Source organism: Salvelinus alpinus, chromosome 16, assembly GCF_045679555.1.
Source record: "Salvelinus alpinus chromosome 16, SLU_Salpinus.1, whole genome shotgun sequence".
Taxonomy (NCBI): domain Eukaryota; kingdom Metazoa; phylum Chordata; class Actinopteri; order Salmoniformes; family Salmonidae; genus Salvelinus; species Salvelinus alpinus.
The window spans coordinates 35,877,441-35,895,025 of record NC_092101.1 but is presented as its reverse complement, the minus strand read 5'-3'; the positions used below and the strand labels follow the sequence as shown (position 1 = coordinate 35,895,025).

Below are 17,585 nucleotides of genomic sequence, written 5' to 3'. Positions count from 1 at the left end.
TGTGGGTGATTGTCGCTGTGTCTGTGTATTTTGCACCACACGGTACTGTCTCGTCTCGTTCGTTCGGTCGTTCCTGTTTATGTGTTCCTCGTTTCATGTAAGTTCATAGTTTAGGTCTGTCTAGTTCGTTTTGTTATTTTGTTAATCATTCAAGTGTATTTCGTTTCGTGTTTTTCCGTCTTGTCAAATAAACATTATGTATTCATCACCCGCTGCGCCTTGGTCTACTCACTCACCGAGGGACGGCCGTTACACACACAGAGACACCTATTGTACATATCAGGGTCACATATCAACATGTACAGTGGGGAGAACAAGTATTTGATACACTGACGATTTTGCAGGTTTTCCTACTTACAAAGCATGTAGAGGTCTGTAATTTTTATCATAGGTACACTTCAACTATGAGAGACGGAATCTAAAACAAAAATCCAGAAAATCACATTGTATGATTTTTAAGTAATTAATTTGCATTTTATTGCATGACATAAGTATTTGATACATCAGAAAAGCAGAACTTAATATTTGGTACAGAAACCTTTGTTTGCAATTACAGAGATCATACGTTTCCTGTAGTTCTTGACTAGGTTTGCACACACTGCAGCAGGGATTTTGGCCCACTCCTCCCTACAGATCTTCTCCAGATCCTTCAGGTTTCGGGGCTGTCGCTGGGCAATACGGAGTTTCAGCTCCCTCCAAAGATTTTCTATTGGGTTCAGGTCTGGAGACTGGCTAGGCCACTCCAGGACCTTGAGATGCTTCTTACGGAGCCACTCCTTAGTTGCCATGGCTGTGTGCTTCGTGTCGTTGTCATGCTGGAAGACCCAGCCACGACCCATCTTCAATGCTCTTACTGAGGGAAGGAGGTTGTTGGCCAAGATCTCGCGATACATGGCCCCATCCATCCTCCCCTCAATACGGTGCAGTCGTCCTGTCCCCTTTGCAGAAAAGCATCCCCAAAGAATGATGTTTCCACCTCCATGCTTCACGGTTGGGATGGTGTTCTTGGGGTTGTACTCATCCTTCTATTCCTCCAAACACGGCGAGTGGAGTTTAGAGCAAAAAGCTCTATTTTTGTCTCATCAGACCACATGACCTTCTCCCATTCCTCCTCTGGATCATCCAGATGGTCATTGGCAAACTTCAGACGGGCCTGGACATGCGCTGGCTTGAGCAGGGGGACCTTGCGTGCGCTGCAGGATTTTAATCCATGACGGCGTAGTGTGTTACTAATGGTTTTCTTTGAGACTGTGGTCCCAGCTCTCTTCAGGTCATTGACCAGGTCCTGCCGTGTAGTTCTGGGCTGATCCCTCACATTCCTCATGATCATTGATGCCCCACGAGGTGAGATCTTGCATGGAGCCCCAGACCGAGGGTGATTGACCGTCATCTTGAACTTCTTCCATTTTCTAATAATTGTGCCAACAGTTGTTGCCTTCTCACCAAGCTGCTTGCCTATTGTCCTGTAGCCCATCCCAGCCTTGTACAGGTCTACAATTTATCCCTGATGTCCTTACACAGCTCTCTGGTCTTGGCCATTGTGGAGAGGTTGGAGTCTGTTTGATTGAGTGTGTGGACAGGTGTCTTTTATACAGGTAACGAGTTCAAACAGGTGCAGTTAATACAGGTAATGAGTGGAGAACAGGAGGGCTTCTTAAAGAAAAACTAACAGGTCTGTGAGAGCCGGAATTCTTACTGGTTGGTAGGTGATCAAATACTTATGTCATTCAATAAAATGCAAATTAATTACTTAAAAATCATACAATGTGATTTTCTGGATTTTTGTTTTAGATTCCGTCTCTCACAGTTGAAGTGTACCTATGATAAAAATGACAGACCTCTACATGCTTTGTAAGTAGGAAAACCTGCAAAATCGGCAGTGTATCAAATACTTGTTCTCCCCACTGTATGTGCATATGAACATGTGATGTACAGTGGGGAGAACAAGTATTTGATACACTGCCGATATTGCAGGTTTTCCTACTTACAAAGCATGTAGAGGTCTGTAATTTTTATCATAGGTACACTTCAACTGTGAGAGACGGAATCTAAAACAAAAATCCAGAAAATCACATTGTATGATTTTTAAGTAATTAATTAGCATTTTATTGCATGACATAAGTATTTGATACATCAGAAAAGCAGAACTTAATATTTAGTACAGAAACCTTTGTTTGCAATTACAGAGATCATACGTTTCCTGTAGTTCTTGACCAGGTTTGCACACACTGCAGCAGGGATTTTGGCCCACTCCTCCATACAGACCTTCTCCAGATCCTTCAGGTTTCGGGGCTGTCGCTGGGCAATACGGACTTTCAGCTCCCTCCAAAGATTTTCTATTGGGTTCAGGTCTGGAGACTGGCTAGGCCACTCCGGGACCTTGAGATGCTTCTCCTTAGTTGCCCTGGCTGTGTGTTGCGGGTCGTTGTCATGCTGGAAGACCCAGCCACGACCCATCTTCAATGCTCTTACTGAGGGAAGGAGGTTGTTGGCCAAGATCTCGCGATACATGGCCCCATCCATCCTCCCCTCAATACGGTGCAGTCGTCCTGTCCCCTTTGCAGAAAAGCATCCCCAAAGAATGATGTTTCCACCTCCATGCTTCACGATTGGGATGGTGTTCTTGGGGCTGTACTCATCCTTCTTCTTCCTCCAAACACGGCGAGTGGAGTTTAGACCAAAAAGCTCTATTTTTGTCTCATCAGACCACATGACCTTCACCCATTCCTCCTCTGGATCATCCAGATGGTCATTGGCAAACTTCAGACGGGCCTGGACATGCGCTGGCTTGAGCAGGGGGACCTTGCGTGCGCTGCAGTATTTTAATCCATGACGGCGTAATGTGTTACTAATGGTTTTCTTTGAGACTGTGGTCCCAGCTCTCTTCAGGTCATTGACCAGGTCCTGCCGTGTAGTTCTGGGCTGATCCCTCACCTTCCTCATGATCATTGATGCCCCACGAGGTGAGATCTTGCATGGAGCCCCAGACCGAGGGTGATTGACCGTCATCTTGAACTTCTTCCATTTTCTAATAATTGTGCCAACAGTTGTTGCCTTCTCACCAAGCTGCTTGCCTATTGTCCTGTAGCCCATCCCAGCCTTGTGCAGGTCTACAATTTTATCCCTGATGTCCTTACACAGCTTTCTGGTCTTGGCCATTGTGGAGAGGTTGGAGTCTGTTTGATTGAGTGTGTGGACAGGTGTCTTTTATACAGGTAATGAGTTCAAACAGGTGCAGTTAATACAGGTAATGAGTGGAGAACAGGAGGGCTTCTTAAAGTAAAACTAACAGGTCTGTGAGAGCCGGAATTCTTACTGGTTGGTAGGTGATCAAATACTTATGTCATGCAATAAAATGCAAATTAATTACTTAAAAATCATACAATGTGATTTTCTGGATTTTTGTTTTAGATTCCGTCTCTCACAGTTGAAGTGTACCTATGATAAAAATTACAGACCTCTACATGCTTTGTAAGTAGGAAAACCTGCAAAATCGGCAGTGTATCAAATACTTGTTCTCCCCACTGTATATGTCCTGTTATATTGAAAACACACACAAGCACATACATGCCTGCATGTACACACACATTCATTCAAAGAAACATAAAGACAATGTGCATCCTATTCCCTATATAGTGCACTATTTTTGACAAAAAGAAGGGTATTATAAAGGGAATAGGGTGCCATTTGGGAGACAGACACAGACATTTTGAACCCTAAAGTATACTGTCTAAGAAGAAAGCATTAAGGAAATATTGCTGAAATAAATACAAATAAATTAAATTATATAAAACAGTGGGTTAAAAAACATTAAAACTCTGTTAAATAGAACAAATCATCAATTAATAAAACAAAAAACACATATCTTTAAAAATAATAATCCATACCAAGTCACATCTGCTAATAGAAGAAATACTTTTGTACGGGTCCAAAAGACAGACAGTACTCTGACTACCTGTAGATGGAGACAGACAGGTACATTTGTAAACAACAGACAGACAGACAGACAGACAGACAGAAAGACAGAAAGACAGAAAGACAGACAGAGGTGGACGGATCTCAATTTAGACATTCAGAAATCATGTCAGTATGAGGGTATGGAGGTGTATGTAGTCTTGAGGATGTGTTGGGGGGTAGGTGAAGAGGAATGAAGAGGGGTGAAGGGGATGAAGAGGAATGAAGAGGGGTGAAGAGGGATGAGGAGGGGTGAAGAGGGATGAAAAGGGGTGGAGAGGGTTGAAGAAGGGTGAAGAGGGATGAGGAGGGCTGAAGAGGGATGAGGAGGGCTGAAGAGGGCTGAAGAGGGATGAGGAGGGGTGAAGAGGGGTGAAGCGGGATGAGGAGGGGTGAAGAGGGATGAAGAGTGATGAAGAGGGCTGAAGAGGAATGAGGGATGAAGAGGGATGAAGAGGGCTGAAGAGGAATGAGGGTTGAAGAGGGTTGAAGAGGGCTGAAGAGGAATGAGGGGTGAAGAGGGTTGAAGGGGAATGAGGAGGGGTGAAGAGGGATGAGGGGGGGTGAAGAGGGCTGAAGAGGGATGAGGAGGGGTGAAGCGGGCTGAAGAGGGCTGAATAGGGCTGAAGAGGGGTGAAGCGGGGTGAGTGAGGAGGGGTGAAGAGGGTTGAGTGAGGAGGGGTGAAGAGGGGTGAGGGGAGGGTGAGGTTGTGTGGTTGTCTGAGGGGTGAAGGGGGCAGAAGTGGCTATGGCCAAGGGGATGGGTGGTAGGGGGTGCAGGGGGTAAATCAGTATTTCTAAAGTCTTACAGGAAGTCCTGTGGCACGGTGTCTGACATCCCTTCCTGTTGCGACAGACACAGTTGATTGGCAGTGCTGCGGTGATCCCCTCTAAAACCTGCCCTGGATCAGCCACCGCCATCCAAAATAACAAAATAAATAACTTTATCGACATCAGTTGGTTGGTGACAACAGTTCAGACAGATAAACGGGGCTTCATGGCAGTTTGAATGTAGCTCTAGGCTTGGAGCTGATAGGTGGACTGACGCCCTCATTTGAGAACTCACAGGGAATCAGGAAGGGGGAAGCAGACATGATTGGTTAGTATTGGGAGAGAGGCGGGGACTGGGGAGTGGACAGCACCAAAACATGTCGGACAGTGATAGCCGTTTGGGTGGGTAGGGAGTCAAACAGCTGTGTGTGTGTGTGCGTGCGACATTGTGTGTATTTATGACAATGTAGGCTGGGTATATCTCAATAATGATATAGGTTGATCCCATCGATCTTGTACTGTGTTGGTCAGCCATTTGTCACTCTAAGCATTGTCATTGTGTATATGGATGTGTACTGTAGAAGTGAGAGTATGTGTGTGTGTGTGTCAGTAAATGTACATGTGAGAGTATGTCTAGGTGAGTGAGTGTGTAACCCTGTACATCAATGTGTGTGAGATGCAAGTCCCTGTGTGTAGAGTGGCGGTAGAGGGGTCAGGCTCAGACTGGGATGAGACTCAGTCTGGAAGATAGGGGTCATCCTGGTTTGGGGGGCAGTAGTTGAAGTTGGGAGGTTATAGCTGGGTTTAGTGGGCAGTAGTTGAAGTTGGGAGGTTATAGCTGGGTTTAGTGGGCAGTAGTTGAAGTTGGGAGGTTATAGCTGGGTTTAGTGGGCAGTAGTTGGAGTTGGGAGGTTATAGCTGGGTTTAGTGGGCAGTAGTTGGAGTTGGGAGGTTATAGCTGGGTTTAGTGGGCAGTAGTTGGAGTTGGGAGGTTATAGCTGGGTTTAGTGGGCAGTAGTTGAAGTTGGGAGGTTATAGCTGGGTTTAGTGGGCAGTAGTTGAAGTTGGGAGGTTATAGCTGGGTTTAGTGGGCAGTAGTTGAAGTTGGGAGGTTATAGCTGGGTTTAGTGGGCAGTAGTTGAAGTTGGGAGGTTATAGCTGGGTTTAGTGGGCAGTAGTTGAAGTTGGGAGGTTATAGCTGGGTTTAGTGGGCAGTAGTTGAAGTTGGGGGGTGTCCCAACTAGTTGGGCGGTGGTACAGTTATTGTTGGGGGGCTATAGCAGGGTCTGGGGGGCAGGTGGGGCCTTGGGAGATTTAGGGGTACAGTCGAAGTTGGGGGGCGTCCTGTGTGGTTGTTTCTGGTTGAGAAGTTAAAAGTGGGGGGCTATAGCAGGGAAGGGGGTGGGGTCCGATGATGTTGGTCTGGGGTACAGGAGCAGGGTTTGGGGGGCTATAGCAGGGAGGTGGGGGTCCTGTGTCATTGCCCTGGGGTACAGGAGCAGGGTTTGGGGGGGCTATAGCAGGGAGGGGGGGATACCATGTCATTGGCCTGGGTTGCAGAGGCAGGGTTTGGGGGGGCTATAGCAGGGAGGGGGGGATACCGTGTCATTGGCCTGGGTTGCAGAGGCAGGGTTTGGGGGGCTATAGCAGGGAGGGGGGGATCCCGTGTCGTTGGCCTGGGGTGCAGAGGCAGGGTTTGGGGAGCTATAGCAGGGCGATGGGGGTCCTGTGTCGTTGGCCTGGGATGATGGAGCAGGGTTTGGGGGGCTATAGCAGGGCGATGGGGGTCCTGTGTCGTTGGCCTGGGTGATGGAGCAGGGTTTGGGGAGCTATAGCAGGGCGATGGGGGTCCTGTGTCGTTGGCCTGGGGTGATGGAGCAGGGTTTGGGGGGCTATAGCAGGGCGATGGGGGTCCTGTGTCGTTGGCCTGGGTGATGGAGCAGGGTTTGGGGGGCTATAGCAGGGCGATGGGGGTCCTGTGTCGTTGGCCTGGGTGATGGAGCAGGGTTTGGGGGGCTATAGCAGGGCGATGGGGGTCCTGTGTCGTTGGCCTGGGTGATGGAGCAGGGTTTGGGGGGCTATAGCAGTCTGTCCATGAAGCTAGTGTCGAGGCGCTGGATGAGCACGCGGATGAAGGACATCTCTTTGCGTGTGTTCTCAAAGATGATGCGTGGGTCGTCTGACTGGCAACGCAGGCAGTTAGGGGCCATCACCATGGCCAGGTTGTTCACATCCATCTTAGTGATCACCACGTTGGCAGGCTGGCCAAACACCTGGAGGGAGAGAGAGAGATGATGATGGGTGTGTTTGATTGTGTGTGTGTTTGCTACCTATAGGAAGTGGGTGATGTTGAAGTTGATAGTGTGTATTTGGAACAGAGGATGAGTTTGGAGCAGATGATGTGTGTGTGTGTTACCTGTAGAAAGCGTATGAGGTAGCAGAGCACCAGCTTGTTGATGTGAGGAAGGCCCATCACTACGTTGACTGCAGCCTCAGGGTCATCATAGTGAGTGATACACTCCTCATAGAACTCATGAGGAATCAACGGCTCCTCCAACTCCCTGTACCACAACTTCAACAGAGAGGCTGGTTGGGTTGTGGGGGGTAGGGTGGGAATAAGGGGAGCAGAGAGGGGGGAGAGAGAAGGGGAAAAGGGGTAGAATTGGAAAAGGAAGACGGTGAGAAATAGTTATTTTTGGGCTCTAGCTATCTGTATGTACAGTGTAAGTAAATTTTTTACAAATTCATTGACAGTCCAATCAGGAGACAGAAACAGTTGACTGGTCAGACACACAGCACCCCTCTACGCAATGACACTAATGCCTTAATCACACACAGGGTCTAGGGCTAGGAGAGGGTGCATAGCCATTACTATGTACCCGTACTCCCCATTTTAAGTGCCACCAGCAATCACTGGTGTACAGTGTGTACGGCGTGTGTGTACGGTGTGTGTATTACCTGGGATGTGTGGGTCCTCCAGGTCCGTGGGGATCTTCCATTGGTCCACTTGCAGCTTGAGAGCGTTGACCTCATCTATGTCACCTGGAACCCTGTGAGGTCAGGGGTCAGAAACACATTAGACTCCTCCTTCCTTCCTCACAGCACCCTTTACCAATCCCTTTAGCTCATTCATGTATCTCTCTTCCTCCGTCTGGTCTCCATTAAGTACTAGGGCCCAGATTAACAAAATCTTCTTCAGACATTTCTTCTTAACTGACTTTTTTCCTTAACTATTTTATTGGTCATATACACGTGTTTAGCAGATGTTATTGCGGGTGTAACGAAATGTTTGTTAAGCAAAGTTGCTATTCCTCAAAAAGGTTATTGGAAATGTTCTTGCGCTATTTCTTCTGTTTCTCCTTCAGCAAAAAGTTAAGGAGAAATTAGATTCTTGAAAATAAAGTTGTTGGAAATGAATTCCAAGATAGCTAAACCATTGTCTTAAACTCAGGGCTCATGAAAGCAATTGAACCTGTTAATTCACACAAACTTCATCTGAAAGTTTCAGTATTGATTATTTTAAACCCAAGAACAAGATTTAGAACAGTAATATCAGTATGAAATATGCTTACATGATTGCCATTGCTAGCTAGATAGCTAGCTGAAACGGTTGCCTAACAACAAGAAGATATTTGAGAAGTTTGTAAGAAAATCATTACATCTTAAGATATTGTTGAGGAATTGCACTTACGAACTATCTTATGAACTTCTTTTTTTTTTTTTTCATAAGAAGTTTCTTAAAGTTTTGCGTAAGAAGTGTTTTGTGAATCTGGGCCCAGGACCTTCACTGACAGACATGTCTAATACTACTAACTCCTCCCTCCTTCCCTTTACCCCAATTCCACTCCTCCCTCTCGCCCCCCCTACCTCTCTCCCTAGTGTTAGTGAGTGAGAGGTAGGTACTGACCTGAAGATGCCCTCTATTTGGTCTCCATTAAGACCCAGGACCTCCTCAGAGAGGCGTGTCTGGACCCAGGGCAGCTGGCTGTCGGGGTAACGCTCCTTCTGCAGTGACATCACTTCCTCCAGGGAAGAGCCAAACATGGAGGGGCTGAAGATGGCGTTCCTGGCGTGTTTGATCTCCTCCAGACACGGCTTCTGCAACCCCTGGATTACAACACAGGCAGATACATCAATCAATATATCAATTAATCAATCAATCAAATGTATTTTATGAAGCCCTTTTTACTTCAGCAGTTGTCACAAAGTGCTTAAAGTTATCCGGCCTAAATGCCAAAGAGCATGCAATGCAGAGGCAGAAGCAGAGTGGCCTGGAAAAGTTCCCTAGAAGGAAGGAACCTAGAGAGGAACCAGGTTCAGAGAGGTGGCCCATCCTTTTCGGGTAGAGATTTAGAGTACATTTGTTTTTTTTCTATAAACTAGGGTACCAGTGAGGATTTCCTACACTGGACATTAAGATACAAAAGGGGGATCAATACAATTCACAAGTTGATTTAAAACCTATGTTTAACCCTTTATCATGGTTGGTTTTTCAGCGGCAGGGACTGGGAGACTAGTCAGGATCGAGGCAAAGATGAACGGAGCAAAGTACAGATAGATCCTTGATGAAAACCTGCTCCAGAGCGCTCAAGACCTCAGACTGGGGAGAAGTTTCACCTTCCAACAGGACAACGACCCTAAACACACAGCCAAGACAATACAGGGGTTGCTTCAGGACAAGTCTCTGAATGTCCTTGAGTGGCCCAGCCAGTGCCCGGACTTGAACCCGATCTAACATCTCTGGAGACCTGAAAATAGCTTTGCAGCAACGGTCCCCATCCAACCTGAGAGAGCTTGAGAGGATCTGCAGAGAAGAATGGGAGAAACTCGCCAAATACAGGTGTGCCAAGCTTGTAGCATCATACCCAACAAGACTCAATGCTGTAATCGCTGCTAAAGGTGTTTCAACAAAGTACTGAGTAAAGGGTCTGAAAACCTATGTAAATGTGATATCACTTTTGTATTTTTTATAAATTAACAAAAATGAACAGTTCTGCCATAATATAACACTACGGCTCTTGAGGCGAAGCCCAAAGTCACATATTACACACTATATTTAGCAACTGCGTGTTTACTGAAAAATAATGGTATGACCTTCATAAATGTATCTAAATTAATTATTGAGAAACTGAAAATAAGTATGAAAATATCTCCAAGTTAATAAGAAATATGTTGGATTCAAGTCTCTATCTCAACCAAAAAGAAAAGTTAAAGAATATGATTAAATCAAATCATACTGTACTATAGTGCATTTAAAGTATGATTTGATTTATTCCTATTCTTTAACTTGGTGAATCAAACATATCAATTATACATTTTAAGGGGAAAAGAGAGCATGGTTAAAGGATGGGGAAAAGGGAAGAGAGAGAGAGAGGGATAGAAAGTGAGAGCGTTCAGTGGGTTTGCTCTTCCTTCACAAGTGCATAATCAGTACTATTAATCCCCCCGGTAGAGGCTCTGCTCTGGGGTTAATACGAGTCAAACACTGTGCCTCAGGCTACATGCTGCATTCAGGGTGTGTATATGTGTGAGTCCACCAAGTGACAAACTGTCTCTATTACCACCCTGCAGAGATGCTGGCACATGCTACATGCCTCACACACGCTATGCCAACCACCAGTGCCCGCTATCACAGGCTGACATCGCCACGGGTGATAGGAAACAGGAGCACACACACGCACGCACGCACGCGCACACGCACACGCACACACACACACAAACATTTAATTACACTACCCACCACTATCAATCCATATTTTCACTCTTTCATTCCCTGTCTATTCGTCTTCCTCCCTCTCCATCCCAGTCAATTCCTCTCCACTGCTCCTTTGCTCTGATCCTCCCTCTATCCCTTGGTCTCACTCTCCATCTGTCTTTCCTCTGTCCCTCATCTGCCCTTTCCTTCAGTTCAGCCCACTGTCTGTTTCTGCCTCAAAAGATAGTGTAGACAGCAGATGACCGCTTCACTGGCCCCCTCCTGTGGTCAGAAAGAGAGAAGCACCATTCCATGACAGGAAGTAGAATTATTGCTCCATGGTCACATTGGGGCCTGTTTGAGAGGATGTCATGTTAGCAAACATTCAAATAAAAATGTATTGTGATGTATAACTGATATTATTGTCTGTCAGATAGAATAAAGAATCACGTCAACTCTATTCATTCTATTTCAATCTCCAATATTCAAAATATTTCACATGAACTGAGCTAGATGTAGCCCACTGGGCACAAACTGGTTAAATCAATGTTGTTTCACCTAATTTGTCAAAGTATTGTGATGTGGAATCTACACGGAAAATACATTGAATTAGAAAAAAGTAATTAGCGTAAACTATTGTTAAGAGGATAACATTTCAACCACAGGATTATGTCATCATGGTAACCAACTTTCAAAATAGACAAACCTTGCATAAAATATGTTGAATTTGTACCTTTGAAACAACGTAGGGCTGGGCGGTATACCGTGTTTTACTATATACCGGCATTGATGAACGGACCGGTTTGGGTTTTTACTTTACCTTCTATAACAGTATTTGAATGTTTGGTTTGTTAAATGTGATACGCCGTGTGTAATGTCAATTTGTATAGTTTACTCCACTACTTGAGTCATCCCTCTCTGCTCTCTCAATTTAATTCAATTCAAGGGGCTTTATTGGCATGGGAAACATATGTTTACATTGCCAAAGCAAGTGGAGTAGATAATATACAAAAGTGAAATAAACAATAAAAATGAACAGTAAACATTACACTCACAGAAGTTCCAAAAGAATAAAGACATTACAAATGTCATTTTATGTATATATACAGTGTGGTAACGATGTACAAATGGTTAAAGTACAAAAGGGAAAATAAATAAGCATAAATATGGGTTGTATTTACAGTGGTGTTTGTTCTTCACTGGTTGCCCTTTTCTTGTGGCAACAGGTCACAGGTCTCTCTCTCTCTCCATGCCACTTTCCACACAGACCTAGTGCTGCTTGACCATGAGACACTTGCGTTCACAATGTTGATGACAACGATGTTGTTTCCACTTTGATCTTAATATAAATCCACAAGCGTTCTATAATTACAATATTAGTTTGTATTTCTTACATCTGCAAACAGCTAGTTTGTATTTTCTTAGCAAGTTAAGCTAAATCGTGTTAGCCACTAATGCTAATCGCTAGTTAGCTGGCTAGGTAACAAGCTAATAAAAGTTGTGAGTTAGAGCAAACGTAGCTAGCTAATACAGCCTGATACCAGTGCTGTTGGAGGCTTAAATCAGCATGTTGTTTGTGCAACAGTATCTTCTAAATCAAAGAGGAATAGGCAAAGCATGAATATGTTGGCTACATGAATAAAGATTTAATGTAGCCAAAGATTATAGGGTCCCCTAGGAAACACTGAACATCACTTTGGTTTCTACCCTGTCACAATAACTCGTCCATGGCATTTTCATTCATTGTCATGTCAAACAACACTGTATTCAAAGTGCCCACTACTTTTTATATTCTAACTATAGAATTAGAATAAACTTTATATTTCCATGATTCCAAAAGTTCAACAAGTGTTTTGATCTAAATCGCAACTGCAACATTTGGTTAGAAATAAGGACTCGTTTTCAAATCAAATCAAATTTTATTTGTCACATAAACATGGTTAGCAGATGTTAATGCGAGTGTAGCGAAATGCTTGTGCTTCTAGTTCCGACAATGCAGTAATAACCAACAAGTAATCTAACCTAACAATTCCACAACTACTACCTTATACACACAAGTGTAAAGGGATAAAGAATATGTACATAAAGATATATGAATGAGTGATGGTACAGAACGGCATAGGCAAGATGCAGTAGATGGTATAGTGTACAGTATATACAGTGGGGAGAACAAGTATTTGATACACTGCCGATTTTGCAGGTTTTCCTACTTACAAAGCATGTAGAGGTCTGTAATTTTTATCATAGGTACACTTCAACTGTGAGAGACGGAATCTAAAACAAAAATCCAGAAAATCACATTGTATGATTTTTAAGTAATTCATTTGCATTTTATTGCATGACATAAGTATTTGATACATCAGAAAAGCAGAACTTAATATTTGGTACAGAAACCTTTGTTTGCAATTACAGAGATCATATGTTTCCTGTAGTTCTTGACTAGGTTTGCACACACTGCAGCAGGGATTTTGGCCCACTCCTCCATACAGACCTTCTCCAGATCCTTCAGGTTTTGGGGCTGTCGCTGGGCAATACGGACTTTCAGCTCCCTCCAAAGATTTTCTATTGGGTTCAGGTCTGGAGACTGGCTAGGCCACTCCAGGACCTTGAGATGCTTCTTACGGAGCCACTCCTTAGTTGCCCTGGCTGTGTGTTTCGGGTCGTTGTCATGCTGGAAGACCCAGCCACGACCCATCTTCAATGCTCTTACTGAGGGAAGGAGGTTGTTGGCCAAGATCTCGCGATACATGGCCCCATCCATCCTCCCCTAAATACGGTGCAGTCGTCCTGTCCCCTTTGCAGAAAAGCATCCCCAAAGAATGATGTTTCCACCTCCATGCTTCACGGTTGGGATGGTGTTCTTGGGGTTGTACTCATCCTTCTTCTTCCTCCAAACACGGCGAGCGGAGTTTAGACCAAAAAGCTCTATTTTTGTCTCATCAGACCACATGACCTTCCCCCATTCCTCCTCTGGATCATCCAGATGGTCATTGGCAAACTTCAGACGGGCCTGGACATGCGCTGGCTTGAGCAGGGGGACCTTGCGTGCGCTGCAGGATTTTAATCCATGACGGCGTAGTGGGTTACTAATGGTTTTCTTTGAGACTGTGGTCCCAGCTCTCTTCAGGTCATTGACCAGGTCCTGCCGTGTAGTTCTGGGCTGATCCCTCACCTTCCTCATGATCATTGTAGCCCCACGAGGTGAGATCTTACATGGAGCCCCAGACCGAGGGTGATTGACCATCATCTTGAACTTCTTCCATTTTCTAATAATTGAGCCAACAGTTGTTGCCTTCTCACCAAACTGCTTGCCTATTGTCCTGTAGCCCATCCCAGCCTTGTGCAGGTCTACAATTTTATCCCTGATGTCCTTACAGAGCTCTCTGGTCTTGGCCATTGTGGAGAGGTTGGAGTCTGTTTGATTGAGTGTGTGGACAGGTGTCTTTTATACAGGTAACGAGTTCAAACAGGTGCAGTTAATACAGGTAATGAGTGGAGAACAGGAGGGCTTCTTAAAGAAAAACTAACAGGTCTGTGAGAGCCGGAATTCTTACTGGTTGGTAGGTGATCAAATACTTATGTCATGCAATAAAATGTAAATTAATTACGTAAAAATCATATAATGTGATTTTCTGGATTTTTGTTTTAGATTCCGTCTCTCACAGTTGAAGTGTACCTATGATAAAAATTACAGACCTCTACATGCTTTGTAAGTAGGAAAACCTGCAAAATCGGCAGTGTATCAAATACTTGTTCTCCCCACTGTACATATACATATGAGATGAGTAATGTAGGGTATGTAAACATTATATTAAGTGGCATTGTTTAAAGTGGCTAGTGATACATTTTTACATAATTTCCATCAATTCCCATTATTAAAGTGGCTGGAGTTGAGTCAGTATGTTGGCAGCGGCCACTAAATGTTAGTGGTGGCTGTTTAACAGTCTGATGGCCTTGAGATAGAAGCTGTTTTTCAGTCTCTCGGTCCCTGCTTTGATGCACCTGTACTGACCTCGCCTTCTGGATGATAGCGGGGTGAACAGGCAGTGGCTCGGGTGGTTGTTGTCCTTGATGATCTTTATGGCCTTCCTGTGACATCGGGTGGTGTAGGTGTCCTGGAGGGCAGGTAGTTTGCCCCCGGTGATGCGTTGTGCAGACCTCACTACCCTCTGGAGAGCCTTACGGTTGTGGGCGGAGCAGTTGCCGTACCAGGCGGTGATACAGCCCGACAGGATGCTCTCGATTGTGCATCTGTAGAAGTTTGTGAGTGCTTTTGGTGACAAGCCGAATTTCTTCAGCCTCCTGAGGTTGAAGAGGCGCTGCTGCGCCTTCTTCACAACGCTGTCTGTGTGGGTGGACCAATTCAGTTTGTCCGTGATGTGTACACCGAGGAACTTAAAACTTTCCACCTTCTCCACTACTGTCCCGTCGATGTGGATAGGGGGGTGCTCCCTCTGCTGTTTCCTGAAGTCCACAATCATCTCCTTTGTTTTGTTGACGTTGAGTGTGAGCTTATTTTCCTGACACCACACTCCGAGGGCCCTCACCTCCTCCCTGTAGGCCGTCTCGTCGTTGTTGGTAATCAATCCTACCACTCTAGTGTCGTCCGCAAACTTGATGATTGAGTTGGAGGCGTGCATGGCCACGCAGTCGTGGGTGAACAGGGAGTACAGGAGAGGGCTCAGAACGCACCCTTGTGGGGCCCCAGTGTTGAGGATCAGCGGGGTGGAGATGTTGTTACCTACCCTCACCACCTGGGGGCGGCCCGTCAGGAAGTCCAGGACCCAGTTGCACAGGGCGGGGTCGAGACCCAGGGTCTCGAGCTTGATGACGAGTTTGGAGGGTACTATGGTGTTAAATGCTGAGCTGTAGTCGATGAACAGCATTCTCACATAGGTATTCCTCTTGTCCAGATGGGTTAGGGCAGTGTGCAGTGTGGTTGCGATTGCGTCGTCTGTGGACCTATTGGGTCGGTAAGCAAATTGGAGTGGGTCTAGGGTGTCAGGTAGGGTGGAGGTGATATGGTCCTTGACTAGTCTCTCAAAGCACTTCATGATGACGGAAGTGAGTGCTACGGGGCGGTAGTCGTTTAGCTCAGTTACCTTAGCTTTCTTGGGAACAGGAACAATGGTGGCCCTCTTGAAGCATGTGGGAACAGCAGACTGGGATAAGGATTGATTGAATATGTCCTTAAACACACCAGCCAGCTGGTCTGCGCATGCTCTGAGGACGCGGCTGGGAATGCCGTCTGGGCCTGCAGCCTTGCGAGGGTTAACACGTTTAAATGTTTTACTCACCTCGGCTGCAGTGAAGGAGAGCCCGAAGGTTTTGGTAGCGGGCCGTGTCAGTGGCGCTGTATTGTCCTCAAAGCGAGCAAAAAAGTTATTTAGTCTGTCTGGGAGCAAGACATCCTGGTCCGCGACGGGGCTGGTTTTCTTTTTGTAATCGTAATCCGTGATTGACTGTAGACCCTGCCACATGCCTCTTGTGTCTGAGCTGTTGAATTGCGACTCTACTTTGTCTCTATACTGGGACTTAGCTTGTTTGATTGCCTTGCGGAGGGAATAGCTACACTGTTTGTATTCGGTCATGTTTCCGGTCACCTTGCCCTGGTTAAAAGCAGTGGTTCGCGCTTTCAGTTTCACGCGAATGCTGCCATCAATCCACGGTTTCTGGTTTGGGAATGTTTTAATCGTTGCTGTGGGTACGACATCGTCAATGTACTTTCTAATGAACTCGCTCACCGAATCAGCGTATTCGTCAATGTTGTTGTTGGCCGCAATGCGGAACATATCCCAATCCACGTGATCGAAGCAGTCTTGAAGCGTGGAATCAGATTGGTCAGACCAGCGTTGAACAGACCTGAGCGCGGGAGCTTGCTGTTTTAGTTTCTGTTTGTAGGCTGGAAGCAACAAAATGGAGTCGTGGTCAGCTTTTCCGAAAGGAGGGCGGGGGAGGGCCTTATATGCGTCGCGGAAGTTAGTATAACAATGATCCAAGGTTTTACCAGCCCTGGTAGCACAATCGATATGCTGATAGAATTTAGGGAGTTTTGTTTTCAGATTAGCCTTGTTAAAATCCCCAGCTACAATGAATGCAGCCTCAGGGTGTGTGGTTTCCAGTTTACAAAGAGTCAGATAAAGTTCGTTCAGGGCCATCGATGTGTCTGCTTGGGGGGGAATATATACGGCTGTGATTATAATCTAAGAGAATTCCCTTGGTAGATAATGCGGTCGACATTTGATTGTGAGGAATTCTAAATCAGGTGAACAGAATGACTTGAGTTCCTGTATGTTGTTATGATCACACCACGTCTCGTTAATCATAAGGCATACACCCCCGCCCCTCTTCTTACCAGAAAGATGTTTGTTTCTGTCGGCGCGATGCGTGAAGAAACCAGCTGGCTGCACCGACTCCGTTAGCGTCTCTCGAGTGAGCCATGTTTCCGTGAAGCAAAGAACGTTACAATCTCTGATGTCTCTCTGGAATGTTACCCTTGCTCGGATTTCATCAACCTTATTGTCAAGAGACTGGACATTGGCGAGTAGTATGCTAGGGAGTGGAGCGCGATGTGCCCGTCTCCGAAGCCTGACCAGGAGACCGCTTCGTTTGCCCCTTTTACGGCGTCGTTGTTTAGGGTCGCCGGCTGGGATCAGATTCATTGTATTGGGTGGAAGGCAAAACACAGGATCCGCTTCGGGAGAGTCATATTCCTGGTTGTAACGATGGTGAGTTGATGTTGCTCTTATATTCAGTAGTTCCTCCCGACTGTATGTAATGAAACCTAAGATTACCTGGGGTACCAATGTAAGGAATAACACATAAAAAAACAAAATACTGCATATTTTCCTAGGAACGCGAAGTGAGGCGGCCATCTCTGTAACGACAGTCATATTCGTTCTCCTCCTCAGACGAGGAGGAGCATGGGTCGGACCAACACGCAGCGAGGTATGTAGACATAAATGATTTATTTAATGAAGACGAACACGAAAAAACACTTGCATAAACTACAAAACAACAAACGACGTTAAACAGACCTGAACTTGTGAACATAAAAAACAATGAACGCACGAACAGGAAAGAACGAACGAAATGAATGCATGAATGAATGAATGAAATGAACGAACTAGACGAGACAGTACCCTGTGGTGCAATAAACACAGAC

The 17,585-nt window shown here is 45.6% G+C and overlaps 1 protein-coding gene across 2 annotated transcripts in view; it reads right to left on the bottom strand.

Annotated features, from left to right (window-relative positions):
* Nucleotides 1-6,065: 6,065 nt before the first annotated feature.
* The window catches only part of LOC139541416 (rho GTPase-activating protein 39-like), a 179,139-nt gene continuing 167,619 nt past the window's right edge, over nt 6,066-17,585 (bottom strand). For both annotated transcript variants that reach the window (XM_071346044.1, XM_071346045.1), the window contains 4 exons: nt 8,633-8,832; nt 7,684-7,775; nt 7,142-7,311; nt 6,066-6,998 (listed from right to left, as the gene is read on the bottom strand). In XM_071346044.1, the coding sequence (XP_071202145.1) occupies nt 6,804-6,998; nt 7,142-7,311; nt 7,684-7,775; nt 8,633-8,832 (657 nt within the window). In that variant the 3' untranslated portion in view covers nt 6,066-6,803. The remainder of the gene's footprint in view (nt 6,999-7,141; nt 7,312-7,683; nt 7,776-8,632; nt 8,833-17,585) is intronic.